At 38.2% G+C, this 19069-nt stretch overlaps 1 protein-coding gene across 5 annotated transcripts in view; it reads left to right on the plus strand.

Annotated features, from left to right (window-relative positions):
• The first annotated feature begins 6867 nt into the window (after positions 1 to 6867).
• SH3TC1 (SH3 domain and tetratricopeptide repeats 1) overlaps positions 6868 to 19069 on the plus strand; it is a 33496-nt gene continuing 21294 nt past the window's right edge. For 3 of the 5 annotated variants that reach the window (XM_069014527.1, XM_069014530.1, XM_069014531.1), the window contains exons 1-3: positions 11042 to 11118; positions 16323 to 16576; positions 18922 to 18999. In XM_069014527.1, coding sequence (XP_068870628.1) covers positions 16369 to 16576; positions 18922 to 18999 — 286 coding nt within the window. In that variant the 5' untranslated portion in view covers positions 11042 to 11118; positions 16323 to 16368. Of the gene's footprint in view, positions 6888 to 11041; positions 11119 to 16322; positions 16577 to 18921; positions 19000 to 19069 lie in introns of those variants that run through there. The other 2 variants (XM_069014528.1, XM_069014529.1) reach the window with 2 other exon arrangements.

The raw sequence follows: 19069 nt of genomic DNA on the forward strand, positions 1-19069 counted from the left end.
AAAAACAAACATCTGTTTTAACAAATGCAAAAGCAGCCAGTGTGGTTGCATAAGCATGCTGTACTGCACAGCTGCTCTGATGCTCATTTCAGACTGGGCTCAGGGCAGCTTGGGGTTGCAGTAACAGCGTGAGGAAATAGGGGTGTGAAGACTTGCTTTGTATTAATATCAGTCTGCTGATTACTCTCTGTTCCACTGACAGTTGTCTAAAAGTTATAACCTAATTAGTAATTGTAAGCATAAAACCTACACAGCTTTCCCAACCTACACCTGAAACTGAAGCGAGATGAGCTCTGCAGCAGTGCTTACATGTCACAATTTTATAGGGAATCACGGTCCTTGGCCCTGTGTAAGTGTAGCAGTACCTTATGGCTCTTATGTCATTTGTCTGATGTGAATCGGGAGCCCCTGGACATAATCACTGCCATTGGGAAGAATGTGGACCTGCAATCCAAGCAGCCACAGGATCAGAAGAGACAAACAAGTCTCCCATTCCTGACAGCCACCATCAGTGGGTATCTGCAGAGGGGATTTCCTGAGCCAGATGTGTGTTCCTTGTTTTGAAGAATCTTCTATGGATTTTCTTGTGTTGTCTTGCCCAGTTGTAGCTTGAACCCATGCACGCTTCAAAAAACTACAGCATCCTGTGCAGGGAATTTCACAGCCGAACTGTGTGGTGTGAAGAACTATCTGCTGTTGTTTTGAACCCGCTGTTTGCTATTTTACTTGATACCTGCTCGTTCTTGTAGTAAAAGAGATAGCAAACATATAATTCCCTGTTCACTTTCTCTGTGTCACTTGTGAATTTACACTGTTCTATCAGACTCCACCCTTTACTCCTACTCTAGTTCGTCATTCCTTAAAATGGGTGACTTGTAACTTCAGCACCATGCTGCTATCTATCACTTTCTGTAATTTGTTCTGGAGTTTTCTTGTTTGATCATCAATTTTGGTTTTAATCATGAAGTGCCTTTGCATATAATAATCATCATGCGTTCAAGGTAATCTCTGAGTTATGTTAGTAACCCTGTGGCTACACATAAGTGTTGCTTTAAAAGCTAAATTAGACAGAGCTTTTGTCTTGAACATGGTGGGTGTGCAATCCATATCGGAGGTAATGAAGAGGAAACTGCCTTGGGCTTGAAGGCTGCTGAAAGACAGTTTGACCCTTCTGCTGGGTGGCAGTGCAAAAGGAGAATACATGCTAAAGCATATCATAATTCATGAAAACCAGTGAGAACCCCAGGGCCACAAGAGGTTTTTGGAAGTTTTTCCTACAAGTCACAGAGACAACTGAAAGGTCCAGGTGACTACACAAATGCTCAAAGTGCCTACATGGTGCCAGATCTTAGGGGACACTGTGAGAAACAGGCCGTGGACTTCCAATTTCTCCTTGTTTAGGGTAATGCCACCTGCCCCAAGCTTGATTAAGAGCTCCCATGACCCAATGGAAAAGTCATAGTCTGCTACTGGTAAGACTCCATTACTCCAATCAATGAACCAGGGAGTAATCACCACTTTAAAGGTCTACTGTCAAAAAAGGTCTTCTTCAAGCTTATCCAGGAAAAGCCCTGCCTCAATGGCTTTTGAAGATAGTTCAGTATCATGGATGATACAGATGACACAAGCATTACTTGGGAAGATGTCACAGTTCAGTTCATGAGCGGTCTATGGCAAAAGTAGTTGCCAGAGTTTATTCTGAATTCTTCTGGATTTGAGTTATCCTTGCTCCCCAGAAAGACAATGTCTCTTTCTCTGAGAAGCTGGCCTTTAAAAGGTTGATAGCAAAAGTGTGGGGGAATTGTTGGCTTCATGGTCAAAGTGAAACCATCCAGAAAGAGTTGGCAAGAAGGCTTACACTAAACAGTTTAAACTGAGCACCCAGTCTCACAGAGGAAATAAATCTTTCAGGACAATTATCCATCCTGATAATGGGCATTTACACTCTTTGGGGCACTGTAATATTCAGTCTCTTGTTACCAATCTCAGGCTAGTGGGCAGTCATCTCTTGATTTTAATTTTTGAAAGCAATCAGCTTGTTCAGCTACTGCAAAGAAGGCTGAAAAGTCAGCCTTTGACCTGTCAGCACTTTGCACCACTTCGGTCATTACTGGGAATTGAACTGGCACTTGGCAAACCTGATGGTCCTGTTTCTTCCTTCACGTCCTCAGTGTCATCCTGAATTCTTTTAAGAGCATTGATACTTTTTTGGAGGAGGAGGAGCTTAAACCAGGACAATAAAATTATTACTTTTATTTGATTATTTGTCTGCAAAGTTTTTTGCCGTATGAGAGGGGTCAGTGTCTCAATGATGGAGGGTCCAGCAAGAGGAACTGGAACTTCTGCACTGGGAATGAAGCAGAACCTTTGCCTCTTCCAAAAAAAACCAAACCAAAACAACCCAAACAAACAAACAAACAAAACCAACCAAAACCCAAAAAACAACAACAAACAAACAAACCAAAACAAAAAACTGTGAAAAAAAGCATCATCCATCCAGTTGCCAGAAGTGATTTACATGCTAACCCAGACTATAGAAGACTAAAAATCCAAGCAGCTGCTTAAATTGGTGAAGTTTTCCCTTGGCTTCATGTTCAAAGCTGCCACAGTATCACAAGATTTTCAGGTCAAATAGCAACTTGGAGTGAAAATTAAAAGAACATTTAGTTTGTGCCAGCTGTGCTATTAGTTGTTAAAATCCTTCTGAAAATGTCCTAAATAGATATCTCACGGAAAAAAAAATTCAGAAAAAATCGCATAAATTAGACCTGCTTTTGTAAATCTTACTGTGCAGCTCTGTATTTCATGCCATTAAGTTCTACTGTATAGTCCTGAAAATTGATTTTAAGCTCCTAAGAATCTTCGGTAATTTTTACTTTTTAACCTGAAATCTACTTGATAGGCTGATTTTCACTCTAAGCTGCTGTCTTTTCACAGCCATTTTATCTTCCGGAAGACAAAAGAAATCTTGCAATTTATAGTAATATATTTTGAAGTGCTTATGTTTTAAATGACAAATTATCCTTCAAAAGCGTTCTATAAATTTACAGAAATATATGATTTTCCTATTAATTCAAAAATAGAAATTCTTTTGTGTCACAGAAGATTAAGAACCTGACCTGACATGCTGTCATGACCCCTCTTTTGCTTTTTACTGATTCTCTTTTGTGTGAAGAAAGCCCCCTAAACATCTGTGTTCTAAAGACGTTTCTACTTTTATTTTTCTGGTCTCATATATCTCTTAAGAATTCACGCTGGGCTACTTTGCCTGGGTTACAGTCCTGTAACTAGACTTGAACTTCTCTAGTTTTATGACTAATTCCATATCAAGTTATGAGCTTTTTGACATTAAAACTACTATATCACAGAATTACTGGTACTGGGGCAGTTGCCAAAATAAGCCACACTTGTGTTTGCAACCAGTGACAGCAGTTACCTCTCCAGCACCTTACTGTGTTTGTTGTATTAGAATGACATTGATAGTAAATAAAATATAAGGCAAGTCTGAAGTCCCAGAAGAGTAACAGACTATCTTAAAATGAGATTCTGGATATGGGAATAAACTGCCAGCTACTCACTGAGCCAGAAGCACGTGTTTATAAATAATGAATTAGTGTGAAGCAGCCATAATGAAATAATAGCATAGCACTATATTAAGATGTCTGAGTTGCACTATCAAGATGTCAGTATTAACTTTTATACAAAGCTCCTCTCACACCGTGGGAAGAATATAAACACTGCTTCAGCAGCTATAACTTAGACATCCATTACCCATTACAAACCTAAATGCATTATGATCACTAGGTCAAATAAAACTCCCAGGCACACTTTGAAAACAGAAAGCGTGAAATAACATCAAAGGGAACAATGGCTGAGGATGAAAGAAATCTTTGTTACAGTGAGACAATCAAGGACTGTTCTCTCATGTCAGCAGTCAGCTTTTGGAAAGTTGGTCAGGACAAATAAATTTTAGTATTGCAGGCTGCTGCACATGATAGGAAGTCTAGCACGTAATGATGAGCATCTGTATAGAATTCATACACAAAGATGACAAACTCTGAGGTTACAGCAGGGAAGTGTGCAGAAATACAAATGCAGAGGAGGCTTTGGGAAGAGCCAAGACAAAGCATGAATAATATAAAAGTCACTACACTTACAAAAAACATTGGCAAAAATGTAATTTTTATTTGGGAATGGCAGGTGAAGCTTGCAAGGATTTCAGTGCAATGCTACACAGTCTGGATAACCACAGATATCAGTACTTATGACAGTAAAGATGTAAATAATGTTGTGCTTTCTGTAGTAAGAAGCAGCATAGTATGGTCCCTTTTGTTGCAGAGAGGTTAACGCTTATTAAGCACATTGTGATCCCATGCAAATGTGACTCCTTGGAAAACTACTCTTTATGTGGAGCTACAGCTTCTCCCTTGAAGTCGATGATACTACAATCCATTGGCCCTGAGTCAATTTAACTCTGTTTTGCAGCCCAGGCTGATGTGTGCTGATTTCCCATTCTTTATCCTACACTGCATATCTTACACTGTTCTTATGTAAAAAAACCCATACAACACAGCCTCATGCCAGCAGAATATAAAATCTTCTGAGGTGATAAAATTCTCATGTGGTACTGTCTGTAAGTGAGGAACACGAAGATGTGTGACAGTTTACAGGAACTTCCACCCCCCTCTGGCAGTGAACATTCCTGAGACATCAGGCCCTTGGAAAATGCAGCTGTGACTGATACTGCTCTCTGTGTCCTCAGCCACGTCAAAGCTGTCCAGTACTATTGGTGTTGCTTTCCAGGCTTCACTAGGGGAAGGTCCCAGTCTGTATGAAAAGGCCTGGACCAAGCCTACCTAAAAGAGAACTTAAAAGTTTACGCGGGGATTGTGGATAGCATATGCACAGATGTCAACTAGAAAGAAGGAAAAGGAATAGAAGCATAATTCTTTTTTTTCAAACACGGGAAAAAGTGGAAAAAAATATCACTGAATATAATTAATGGACATGACACATGCTGTGCATTTATTTAATGGAGTCCAGAATGTGTTAATGCTTATCAGAAGTTTTGGGTTTAGCTGCATAGCCTTAAACTTTTTATAGCATGCCCCCACACATTCACACCTTAACATCATTATTCTGTGGGGGCCAGTGCAAGTGCAGTTGACTTAATCAAAGGTCCATAGATGGAATTGTAAGATGGTTCCAAGGCCAAACTTCAGACAGGAAGCATCTAGAGTTTTCAGGGTTTTCAGATCCATATTGACAAAAGTTCGTCTGTGTCTCAGATTTTCGCTGATAAATAAAAAATCTTTCCTCATATTTCTCAAGACTGAGGGTTGCACTCTGCCTTTTAAAGATTTTATTCTTCTTCTAAGAAATACTGTCTCAAGCATACAAGGCTGGTTACTTAAGCAGAAAGTGTTGTGCTTGTTATGTTTATAAACACCTTTTAATATATTTAGCTCTGGTACCTGTGGCCAAATGGTCTAAAAAGATGAATGTGAAAGGAAAGTTGTTACTAGAAATTATAACCTAGGTCTATAGATAAAGCTGCCAAAAAAAAAAAAAAAAAAAAGGACCCGGGAACCCTTCTTCAGGTCTCAACTAGAGGGCAGCAGTAATTTGGAAAAATTCCAATTATTTTGCTAGTTTTATATGAAAGCAGATTTTATAGTTTTTTGTTGAAGCCAAAATTATCACTACAGGATTTTCTCTACTGTAGACATTTTGGTGGCTGGAGATGCTAATCCTGAACTATAGGAAGATACTATTTTGGGCTACCTTGACCAAAGGGAAAACTACTGACACTAAACCAAGCGGCACCTAGCGAATGGAACAAAGCTTATAGGATGATAAATTGAAATTCTATGAGCATTTCTATCCTGGTGGCTGTCTACTGGTTTTGGTCTTCCAGATATTCCTTCAGGCATGTTCTTCCATAGAGCATCACGAGAGGCAAAAGCAAGCTTTAATTTCTACTGAATCCATATTGAAATATCTTTTCTCCAATTTTTGAATGCCTGAGGAAGTAAAAATTTAGTTTCTCAATGCCAACACGAGTTAAGGAGATATCTGTATTCCACATATAATCAAGCTCCCATAAATAAATTTCCATGGCCCTGCACTTTCTAGTACTAAGCAAAATCACCAAACAGATGGGTAAAATTTCAGTTCTGCAAATTAAGTGTTTCAGTGTATGGCTAAGGATTCTAAGTGCTTCTTTCTTGAAAGTCTTTTTATCCATCCCAGAAGTGTTCTGGCATGCTAGTAAAGAAAGGAGTTTGAATATGTATATAGAAATATAAAAATACATTTCAAATAGTACACATTTATGCAAATCCTCAGAAGGGAGAAGGAATTGAAGCAGCACTAAATATTCATTGCTTCTGCTCCTCCCCCTTCTTTTTTAAGACCAAGGAGCGGTGGCTTTCTACTCCACTCCTCAGAATAAACAGTTTTAGATATACTGACATAGTTTTCTCTGCTTTAAAAGACAGCAGAAAAGCTGTGACAACCTCAGTGAGAAATCTCATTCCGGGAAAAAACCTTGAGTGGTGCCCTTTTCTAAATGTTTAACGTGGGACTGGATATTCTTGAAGGTCTCTTCCGACCTTGATGGGCATGTGACGCTGTAAAAAGAGTCCTCTGAAGGAAAAGAGGTAGCAAATCTATTTGAACAACATAATACATAATCTCTACTCAATATATGATTACATAATTATTTCCTGGCTACCTATAAGAAGATTTCCTTAAGAATAAACTCTTATTTTTACCTGCAAACTAGAAACAGCTGAAAATTGTTAACCTTTAATTAAAAATCAGTTCACCTAATTATAAAAGGAAGTACCTAGTTTTCCTTTAATTCCCCTACAATGCAGCAAAAGGTGGGGATTTAGCCTGCCAAGGGTAAAAAAAAAAAAAGATTTTTTTTTTTTAAAAAAAGATGTTCTGTGGGAGCTTAAGTGTGGAATATAGATTTTATTTTTCTCCTTTTAATAGTTGGTGGTTTGGAGAGGAACAGAATTATTGTTTCCATGTCAACACATATTTTCTAATTTCTTGATACTTGGGTATTTTAGAGGCTCTATTTGCCAAGTGTGTTGTTAATTCCAGTAGATAAGAGGAATTTAATTCCACTTGCAAGATGAAAGAAGAATAGGGAAAGCTCATTTCCTTTGCTGAAGCTCGTGAATACAAACTGTCTCAGTGTATTTGGTTTGGGTGATTGAGAAATAAAAGCTTTCTCTGCTGTATGGAAGTCCAAAGTTTGTGCTTGATTTGGGGAGGCTGTTATCTGTGTGGGGCAGAAAATAAATCCTGCTGAGTCAGAAAGTACAGGAATGAAATGATTAATCTAAGTATTAGTGATTCTGAGTGGTAAGTGATAACTGCAGTTTTTATTCTGAGCTAATGAGACTCTTCTAGAAGCTTTCTCTTTCTCTGCTGTGGGAAGGCCTATGATCCATGTCATGGCTGGGATGGAATTGTGAATCCAGTCATGACTGGATCCCTTTTTGCCTGCTGAGATTTGAATATGGGCTTCCTTGGTAGGAGCATGTTGGCTTTTTGGTCTGCAGCTAAAAGGGGCTCTTTGGCTCTTGGAAGCTGCTAAGCTTGGGAGGAAGCTCTGCCCGGTGGGTACCATGGTCTTGCTTGTTCTCGGGAACAACAAGCTCAGTAACATCTATTATTAGCATTTGGTAATTGTCAGCAAACTTAGCCATTATGTAGTGGGCTGTGTAAAGAGCTTAGGAACTGAGAAGTGGTGTAACAGCTGGATGTTTTGACTCAGCATTTTCCTGCAGACTCCAAGGCGACAGCATTTCCGTACAGATGGATGGCAGTACGTTTTTCTTTTCATGTTTTCTGTTTTTCCTTTCTGAACCCAGCCATGGAGCTGGGGTGCTGTTTTTTCAAGACCTGTGGGGAAGTAAAGCTATCTGGGTTTCGAGCAAACAAATGCAAAGATGTCAGGAGACCAGAAGAAAGCACTTCAGCTAGTTCTGTATGCAGTTGCTGTGGAGAGATAACATGCTAATCAAAAGGAAACATATGGTTGAACCTATTTCTGTGGAAGTTGTGTGTAATCATATGAAAATAACAGAACTAATATCCATGCATGCTGATAATCTGGCTAGAATTAATATAATTGGGTAAGTTTGCTAAAATGTTACTTCTGTGAGTTAGGACTTCAAGCTGAATGTTTTTCACATCTAGGGGCTCAATTGGTATTTCTTTGTGAACTTTGCAGTACAGATTGTATTACATTACATTTCTTTTTAAGTGGGTGTACCTCAATGACTAGATGAAAGAGGAACCAATAGAGACCAATTTAGCCAATAAAGCAGTCAGTATCTTGTGTGATTTCAAACTTGTTGTGCTAGGTGTAAATAGTGGAGAATGCTAATTTCAGCAAAACATGGAACAAAGAGGATCTTTTTATGATTGGTTCCAGCTAGAAGAAATAAGCTTGTTAACGTTTATTGGACTTGGGATGAAAGAGATCAGACAGGAATTTAGTAAAATGTGTAGAAAGACCCTGTCTCACCTAAAACTGGTATTTCTATCAGTTACCAATGAATAATCAAATGAGTCATGCTTCAATATTTTTGCAAGTTACAGTTAGTCCCTGTGGCAGTGGACTGTTCCTTCATAGGCGTTTCCCCAGCTGTGATGGAATAATAGTTACACGGGAAGGTATAAGTCAGCCTTTATATTAAATGTGTTGTTTTCCCTAAAACGAGCTGCTGAAGTGAAAAATGGTTAGACAAACATGCAGCTGCAGAAGGGCAGACAAACAGGATGATGAAAAGCAGTGCCTGAGAGCGACAATTAGAGGAAGTGTCTTGTATCCACACCCAGTGTCCTCCCCAGCCTCCTGTCAGCTTCTTTTAGTAATTCTGAAGAGATCGAGGACAACCAAACATAAACAGGGCCATTAAGTCTTCATGTAATTTTATTGGTTAAAGAATTGACTAGAAGAAACGACTCAGAAGCCTATTTTTAGCAAAAGGAAACCTGAAAGAGGTAGCACGATTCATAGTAATTAAAATGTAGTATAAGGGATGTGATTACTAATATGGAAACCAATCTGTGCTACCTCTGTTTTTTTCCTGTTTGCTGCAATATATTGGTCTCTTGAATTATTTCATGAGTGCAGCTATCCAATAAGGTTATTCACTTAGATTTTTGTAATGCAGATTAGTACTGTTCCAATAAGACAACAGGAGATCCAGGGCCAATTTTTGTTGTCATTACCTTAAAGCTGAAAATTTCCTTGTTTCTGCCTAAACTACATGTCCCAATACACCACCAAGAGTTGAAGTTCTGGGTGTGGTGTGATGAAATACTATGGAGCATTACTTCAGAGTAAAATCCTAGAGGAAGCTGAAGATTTCTGGTCTAGTTGAGGATTGCAGGGAGGAGTTGGATTAGATGACTTTTAAAGGTCCCTCACAATCCAAACTATTTTATGATCCTAAGCAGGTATGGAAAACGGAGTTAAAGAGCCCGGAGTTCAGCTGGTGCTATTTTGTTACATGTTTATTGAAGTGAGTTGCAGCTCTCCTAATTTCAGTGCTCTAAAATAAAAATTAGTTGTATCTTTTGAGATTTTAGGGACATACCAACCAGCGGTAGATTCTACAATGATTGGGACCCAGAAATAGAGACTGAAAGATTGTTGTCCATTGGGAAAAATATAGGCTTAGATGACTCTTCGGTGGTTTTTTCAAAACTTGGAATCACATAAAAAAAAGAGGAATACCAGTGAAGAAATGATGTTATAAAATGTAACTAAATATTATCTTTAAATATATATATATAAAAAATAAATGTAATGAAAAGACTTAGACATTTATGAAACTCATGGAAAATTAGTAGAGTGGTGAGAGAAATGTGGTATTTCATGCTGTTGGCATAGTTACTTCATAAAGTAATTACTCCTGAAGTGGTATGTTTTGTGTACTGCATTATAACACAATATCAAATTAATTCCCTCTGGGATGATTGGTTGGTTGTGATTTACACAATCACTTGAGTACCTTCCAACACCATAATTTCTGGGAAGATGGAGAGTTCTCAAGCATGCTGCAGGAGCAGATTGGCTGATCAGTGTGAAGTAGCATTTATAATTCACGTTTACATGGTGTGATGGAATGAAGTAAGGTAAATGAGAGTATGGTTTATAATTAATACCTAATTTCTAATGTTTAAAAACAACCCTGAAGTACATGTTCCTTGAGATGGATTGGCAGGAGTCATAACTAAGGTCTAAAAGGTATCTGAAGGCTCTGGTTGGTACTCCTGCTGGCAAGAGCTGTAGGAGGGCAGCAGTGCAGTGGGGACAGCCCATCACCTGAAACCCCACCGGTTTTGTGGGTCATTTAGGATATGGCACGTGGATCAGTCGTGTTACACAGAAGATAAACTCTGTGTGCATTCCACAGCAGTCTTGTTCAACTCCCCAAACTGATATTTAATGCTTCATAGTGCGTGATAGATCTCCTAAATAACACACTTCTGCAATTTAAACCTGAGCATATTAGTGTAAATTTTTTGTCAAACGATTTTTCATCAGTGTTTTTGGCAGCTGAAATGATAACAAGAAATCTAATTTTGCAATGAAAAGCAAAGGGGTGACAAAGCCCTATACTATATCTGGAGGACTGTTTGTTACTTTTTTCTGAACAATGCTTTTTGAACACAATGGCCTGGATGTGTCCCTCGGAGCCCTTTAGCCACCAATGCAAAATGCCACAATGAATTATTGCTTTGAAAAGCTAGAGTGGGTGAATGAACCTTCCAGCACACTTGATACATTTCTGCTTTGCATAATGAACTTTAGTAGCTGAACTCCATGCTCAGGAATGTTTCTTTCTTTAAAAAAAAACCAAGAACAAAAACAACAAACTATAGAAGTCTTGGAATTAACAGTATTGGTTAATAGACAACTTTTTGTACTTGCCACATCCAAGCCAGGCTGTGCAATCAACAGGAAAGATAAGAAGGTCAAACAGGAAGAGCTGTGCTGGAGCCAGTTTTGATCAGAGCTGAGGAAGGCAGGGATCTGCCAGCTCTTTTCCAGCATGTTATAGTGGATCAGACCTGGAAAAGGTAGGAGAAGTCCTGTGCTCTACATCTACATCTCCCTCTTTTGCTCTATTTAAGGTACCTGTGGCTGGTATTCAACAGTTGTAGGTTTATTGTCAGTGTGTTAGAATTGCAGCCAGCTAAACAAGGCTAATTTCGGTATTGTTCTGTTCTTTGGTGTGTGCATAATGAAATGACTGTAAAATATGTGTAAATGTGATCTGTCACAGTTATGAGAACCTGCTGGGATTTTCTGTGCTGCTCTGTTTCCCTCTTCTAGGTAGTGTTGTGTGAGCTGAGCTGCTATTCAGTAGCAACAGCTCCTACTTTATTCCTCTGCATTAGCTGCCACAGGCCAAATTCTGTCACATCTAGCTCTCAGAATGAAGTACTGAGATTCACAGATGCCTTTTATAGTTTTCTAACAGTGATATGGTTTTTGTTTTAAAGCACCCCTAGAGTTTATGCTTATTTTTAAGCAGTTATGAGACTGGATTTTTGTCTCCAATTTTCCATATCTAAACTTAGAAATTTTGGACTTACGGTGCTTTCAGAGCTGTGTTGAGGATGGAAAATATATTTTGGGGCTACTGAGACATAAAGAAACTTAATCATAGCAGTGGGTTAAAGCTTTTAAGGGAGTATATTGCATCTCTGAAGCTTGCTGGGGCTTTTTTGTTTGTAGACCAGTTGTGGACAATGATACTGCTTGCAACACTGCTGAGAATTGCTGACTAACCTAAAGTTACTTCAGTGATAAAGGAGTCAATCTTCCATTTTTGGAAAGTACTTAGGTTCCTAAGTTTGTTTACCATGATTATAGATTTGCTTTACCTTTCTGTGTAATACATAAAAATTAAGTGTTGCCTCTACAGAGCCTAATACGGATTTCTTTTTCCTCTTATATTCATGCCTGTGACTGAATTTCATAGAGATCAGGACTGTGATTTACTCTCTGAGGATAAAGTTTATAATGATCTTGGCTTTAAGATGTTTGTAGCCTAATACCTAAAATGTGAAATGTTGATTGAAACTGGGAAGAAGGGATAAAATAACTACTCTAGTATCAGTTTGGGGAACTGACCTAGAATCACTTAGGACAGTATAGTTGCAAGACTAGTCTTTAGTAAGTCATTAGAACATTGTCCTGAGGCTCCTAGAGGGAAGATGATGAATGAAAGAAATATTGTATTGCATACAGGTTTTAGGAAATTAGTTTGAATAAGGCCCATTTTTATATACTGGGTCCTAGAAATATACCTTTAGAGGGAGAGAGAATCTGGTTCAGTAAATGTTATTGGTTTTCTTCTTCAACACCCTTTAAATGAGAATGCATTGGTGAGAGAGAGTGTTTGTGTCATCCACTACACCTCTTGAAATAATAGCAAAAGGCAGGGGAGAAAAAACAACCCTCAGCCTACATGGAAAATCTCAAGCTATATGGTTTTTTTCTGCTTAGCTGGGCTTTGGAAACACTCAGTAAAAGGGAAGCAGCTACACACAGAAAAGCAGGATAAAGGAATTATTCTATTTAACTTCCAGAAGGAAAAAGTGTCTCATTTCTACCTGATGTTCAACAGCTGTTCCTGCCTGCTGTGCCCTGAGAAGGAACAGGGAAGGTGCAGTGACCTTTTGAGCCTCACAAGCCTGGACAGGGATGTGGGGCAGCACACAGAGCCATTGGACACACTCCCAGTGTCCAGAGAGCCCGGGCCACAGGGAGGGAGGACACCAGTGCACCCAGCAGCGCTCAAGGTGTTGAGCTGTCCAGTGTCTGCCTCTCACTCTCTCTGCTGCCTCAGAAAATGAGCCCCCCCTGAGCAGTGGGGAGTGCCACATACTGCCTGCATGGCTTTTATTTTGAGTAGAGGTTGGCTCTGGGTTCAGAAAAACAGGAAGATCATTAAGTTTTATGGCCAACATCCTGCACCAAATAGGATTTTTTTGGTCGAGCCTCAAAGAGCATGAGAAAAATAATTTTACCTAAATGAAAAATAAAATGCTTAGTCAGTACACATAATCTACACATAAATGTAGATTGTAAGAACTAGTTAGAGAAGACAAACTTTTCATGGTGAGTAAGACATCTTTAATTTTGAGGATCTTAATCTTGTATTTGTTGCTATCAACAAATAGTTAGTTGCTAACTTACCATGATACTTACTAGCATTATAGGTTTATGAAAAAATCTCTAATAATGAGAGTGACTCAGGCACTGCAGTTCAATATTCTCTAAAGCTTTTCTCTAAAGATTTTCTCTGGTTTTCTACCATTAAATTTGCTTTAATTTGTGCTGGAACAGTTTAATAATTGAGAAAGTACCAGCATAATAAATAGGATAATTATACTGTAGTACTGCTTATGTGTTAGAGTTTTACTTCTTGGGGTACTTACATGATAGTTAAAGGCAAATAATAAAAGTACAGAGATGTAAGCTTCTATGAAATCTTTGCCATTTAGGACCCAATTTGTGTTACTTAGGATACATTTAGATGCCAGATAAACATTCAAAAGGCCTAGGTAGACAAGGGGCCTAGCTATTGGAAAGTTTACTATCTTGTTCTCAGTACTTACACAAAGTCACATTTGGTAGCTAAGGCAAACATTGAAAATGCAAGAGGAATCTGTAGAGGAGAACATGACTGAAAATAACATAAAAATGAACATAAAAATGTTTGAGATTTGAGGTTTTCTTCTGTGCATCTTGGAAGAACCAAGAGAAAACATACATAAGAATGTACCTGTTTTGCTTTTCTTTCACTCATTCTGATTTTTTCCCCTTGGTTTAGGCTATGGGATAATATGGCTGAATCTTCTTAAACAGATTATATCCATTTTGATTTGTTCAGATGTCCTACTTGCTCTATCAGCCCCAAGCTTTCTAAGTTCAATCACAGACCTGAATTTATGTTACCCTTACCAGCATAAAATGATGAAGAAGACATGAAAAATTTATCAGTATCTCATCTCCAATTCAACTGAATTCTAATAATTCAAGTCAGAGTATATTTGTTTTCCTAAATTTTGTGCAGGATGATATTTTTGCATGTGGATAGAAGCTTATGGAAAAATTAATCTGAACATTGAATTTCATTTCTGGGATTAAGGGTAATCCTGAGTTAAAAATAACAACTGGCTTTGGATTCATAGAACAATGTAATTTAAACAACCACCTTTGGAATTAAATTATCATCAATACCAAAATATCTACACCTTTTTCAATAGGAGATACTAATATTTACAAAATATATGCAGAAAAGTATTGAATTTTTAAGTGTGAAAGTTGGAATGCATTACATATAATCCTGGTACAGTAATGAAAAGGATGGTGTCAGGTACTGTCATTACTTCAAGGAAAAGATCAGATTATATAGATGGAAAAACAGATGCCTGGCTAAGTGATATGGCCTCTGGTAGGCCTGTATTTTTAGTCATTTATAACTATGTCATCAAGTCTGATAGGCAGTTTTTCAGTGTCAACCAGACATGTTAGTGAAAATGTTCTTTCGTGAGAGAAGGCATAAAAATTACTTGTGTTTGAGTTAACCTGTGTTTCATAGGTGTATATATGAATTTTTACACATAGTTTTATATGGAGAACTGTGATGCAGCACCAAAAGCATCTTTTGAAAATCAGCCTCAGAGCTCTGATAGGCACTTTTGAATAAATGGCAAAATAAGGCAATGAAAACATTAAAGCAAAATCCAGCCTAGATTTCTTCATACTTCATTAACTTGTGGTAGATAGGGTTATGATTTAATTCTCTGAGCTGGTCATGCAACCTGTAACTATACCTCATTAATTTTCTATAATTGCTTAACTTGCCTCTGTCTGTATACAGTTTACTGTTTTTTCAAGAAATTCTCATTAGGGGTAAAGGTTTCAATGACTGTAAAAGAGTATGAAAGTTGTGCAGGCAGATCCTGCCTTGTTCTATGTACCTCCTACCCACCCTGGCAGGCTGCTGGCAGCTGTTGTGCTGTTCACATTGGTACTTGGTTTTCTCAGGTTTACAGATCTATGATGTGAAGCTTGGAGGGCAAGAAGTGTTGGAAGGCAGGATTGTGAAGAAAAAAGCCAGAACCATGTGCTTTGGGGCAGCCCACTGCATGGTAAACGGAGAAGCAAGACATTTCTTGACCAGACTAAAGACAGATGATAAGAGGATACTAGGTGACCAGGGACTAGTCTGAGGCTTTAGCAGAGCAGAAGTACATCTTTCATATACAGCTTCAGATTTAACCAGTTTCTGCTGGAAAACAAATGAGAGATGAAATTGCATGAAGATTGCAAGCTTGCATACTCATCATGAATATAGCTCGTGAATGAGTATGGCCGGAGTAAACACAGAGGAATTCAGATTAAATCCAAATGACAGGACTAAAGCAAAATCTATCCTGTGGCTTTGAGGAATCCCTCAGAAACATGTGAAAGCCCACTGAGGAAAAGGGTGTCAATATCAGTGGGCATGTGCTGGCTCTGTGAGGCATGTCCTTTGTGGATGCTTTGGCTGGTGGTCTGGCTGCATCTTTCTGACGCTGAAGTAGCTTATGCCCAAGAAGTGGGATTGCAGGATGTCTCACCTCAGTGACTGGAGGGAGCAGTGAAGCTTGCAACTATTTGTGCTCTACTTCCATTTCTATTCCTTCTTCCTGATCATGCCAAATGGGGTCTTGCTGCCAGACTCAGCCTCTAGCTTCAGTAGAGCTTAATTTTTCTGCTTTGCTGCAAAGTAATACTTGGATCCTTGCATGCCACTCTTCCTGCACGGTGGGTTCCTGTGGAGGATTCATTTTTTAGCTGAATTTATATAAACCTTCTTTGCTGAATTCAGCATGCAGTACTCATTCCATTCTTGTCACCTTTAGAAAATGATGTTTTTCCCCTGCAATTCCTCTGTTAATGTGAATGATGTTATCCCTTGGAGGCTCTGCTTTATAGCTGGCCAAGAATGGATAATTTCACTTCAGGCCTTGGATTGTTTCTGTTAGCCAAGTCTATTGCTTTGTTGCTAAGGCAGTGATGCCACCTCATTGCAGGAGCTTTTTCTGGGATAAATTTGGTGTTATACAACAGTTCCTCTGAAAGAAGCCTATAGCAAATTCTTTAATCCATATTACAATTAAAAATAACTCCTGCAGGAGAGGGACAGCTCTTGAATGTGTTCATCTTTTCTGATGCTTTTTAAAAATAAAATATTGATTTTTTTTTTTTTCTTCTCCTCCAGGTTGCTGATGATGTGTTAATTGCATCACTGTGAGGAACTTCAAATTATGGAGAGTTTGGCAGGGGCAGGTGGCACATCCATGCTCAGCACTAACACCATCATTCCTGCTCTGGAGGGAGAGCAAGACAAGAACTTGGGGAGGGAAGAAGCAGAGCAGGGAATGTGCAGGTGTGACTGCAAACCTGTGGAGAGCCGTGCTGCCATCAGCACAGTCAGGGATGGAGTCGGGATGGACACATTGCAAGAACAAATGGGTAAGACCTCAAACAGTGCATCCTGGTGCCTCTGCTCCCAGCTTCTCTTTGTGCCTGAATTACTGTTCTTAAAATGGTGCATAGGCTGAGAACTGTCATGTGTTTTTCACAGAATCCAGATGGGCTTTTCTTGCAATACAACAAGCAGCTATTTTTCGTCCATAGAAACACTGCATAGATTGGACTACTGAACAATCTACACTGAAGTCCACTTAGGGCAGACAAATGGATTATCTTTTAGTAAGATAAAAGGAGATGAAAATTGCTAGAACACAAGAGCCAGAGTACTGAAATATAAGTTCTTTGTCTAGCACTTTTTGCTATATCTGTAAGGTTCATAAGCCAAGTTAAATTGCATGTTTCTATTTTAATATTTTTTGTTCCTTTTTTTTTATCAGAGGTGTAGTAATATCTTTTTACAAATGAAAATGTACTTCATGCAGTAAAGTCATGCAAGTCAGAGGTACCTTTTGGGTGGAGGGACATAGGAAGGTGGCTTTGTCCAGGCTCTTACTTTACACTAGGCTCAAGAGCTTTCTGGACATGAAAATACTTCAGTCATGGACAAAAACTATTTTATTTAAAAGTACATGTCCTGTGACCTGCACAATGTCTTTCTGTTCACAACTGAAACACTTCTGACATCAAAGACCAGGTACAAGCATCCCAGGGCAGTATAAAGTTGCTTTTTAGCTTTCCAGGAAGTATGCAAGCCATTCCACTAAGTAGGAGTTCATATTAATTTTTGAACCTACTTATAGTTCTTTAAGCAGTTTAAATATATTTAAAATGTATTTATAGTAACTCTTATCCTTTTACTCAAATTTAACAACAAACTATTATTTTAAATTAAACTCTAAGTAATTAAAATGCTAGCTCATAGCCTTTGCCTTTTCCTAAAAGTCACAGAAATGGATGTTAATGTCTTGATAACTACTTTTCAAGGAAAGTTATAGCTGGTAATATCAAAATAATAGTGATGGCAAGTTCCTATATCAAAAACACATGCTAATTTATTGTCCTTGTCAACTACTAAGTGATTATCAAAGTGATTGATAACATGTTGTCAAAGTTTTGACAACTTCTGTGTTTGTAATCCTGTCTAAAACCAGAAAAAGCAGAACTACAGTCAAGTATGTTCCCATAAGCTCTGGGGAACTTAAATTTAGAATGTTTCCTAAACACAGTCAGCCTGCGCTGCAGTGAGCTTACTATCAAATTTCTATTTAAAAACAAACATCATATAGTCCATGTCAAGAAAACAATAAAACCCCAACCCCAGTGCTTCTGTCAAACACCCAGCCAAAACCCTACAAAACTAAAGTGTTTGGGGATTTCAATTTCTAATTTGAATATATGCTAGAAATAAACCTTAAAGACAAAGTTTTTACTGCTTGATTCCTTTCTTTGGGAGGTGGGAAAACTCTGTTTTATGTATCCTTATTTATTTGCATGACTTTGTTTATGTAACATTCATAGATGGACTTGAGGGAACATGCAAAAAACTTGGAAAATACCATGCCCTGCTATATTGCAGGGTTTTTTTCTTAAAAGCAGAGCTTCATAGGATAATGTCTTGGGATACATGAAAATTGCCTCAGAAATTTTCTTCTAAAAATGAAAGATCTAGTTCTCCCACTTTTACTCCTAGAAATATGAAGCCTTATCTTCACTGGTATTTGCCCAGGGAGCCTTGAGAAAATGGAAGTGGTTGCAGTGGGTGTTTTATCAGCATGAAAAGATATCATTCCCAAAAGGACAGGAAGAAATATGGGCTAAAAGAAAAAAGCAGATTACTATTAATATAAAACATACCTTATTTGTTATTTTTCTGAAACTTCAAATAACTTGATTTTTCAGTACCCCCTCCCAAGTATTACACATGTAACAAATAAAGAGAGGGGTTACTTTTTTTTTTTATTTTCACCATGATTTGGTACAAGGCACAGCAGTTTATACCACTGAAGCATTAGTGGGGGCCATTTTTAGTAGAGGTGCAAGGGAAGAGAAAATGAAGTCTGACCCTTGCTCCCTCTCAAATGAGAATTCTGTTTCCTGAGAACCTGTCTTTCTACCAATTCTCCATCATCTTGAAATTTCACATCAAAGTGATGAAATCAAGGTTTAACTTCCCCCTCCAGCCCAGGAGGAAAGAAATGTTCTGTAGGTACTTTTTGTGGGATTTGGGGATTGTATAGCAGGAAGGGGAGAAAATAGTTATTTTCTCTTAGTAATTATCTGCTGCATTAAATGCTTTGAAAGCATGGAGTATTTTTTTGGGCTTTTTTCAGTGTGATTTATATGACTCAGAAAAGGCACATAACTGTTCTTTTCATTTATTGCAGTAGAGTGTTCTCCAAGTGAAAAATGCATGAATGTGTGTTCAAGGACCCTTCCCAGTCAGGCAGAGAATTTTCCAACTGGTAAGACATTTTTTCCCATCCTATTTTTATAATATACTGCTTTTCTCATTGCTTACTTTTCTTTTTTAAA

The sequence above is a fragment of the Aphelocoma coerulescens genome, chromosome 4 (genome assembly GCF_041296385.1).
Source record: "Aphelocoma coerulescens isolate FSJ_1873_10779 chromosome 4, UR_Acoe_1.0, whole genome shotgun sequence".
In the NCBI taxonomy this organism is placed as follows: domain Eukaryota; kingdom Metazoa; phylum Chordata; class Aves; order Passeriformes; family Corvidae; genus Aphelocoma; species Aphelocoma coerulescens.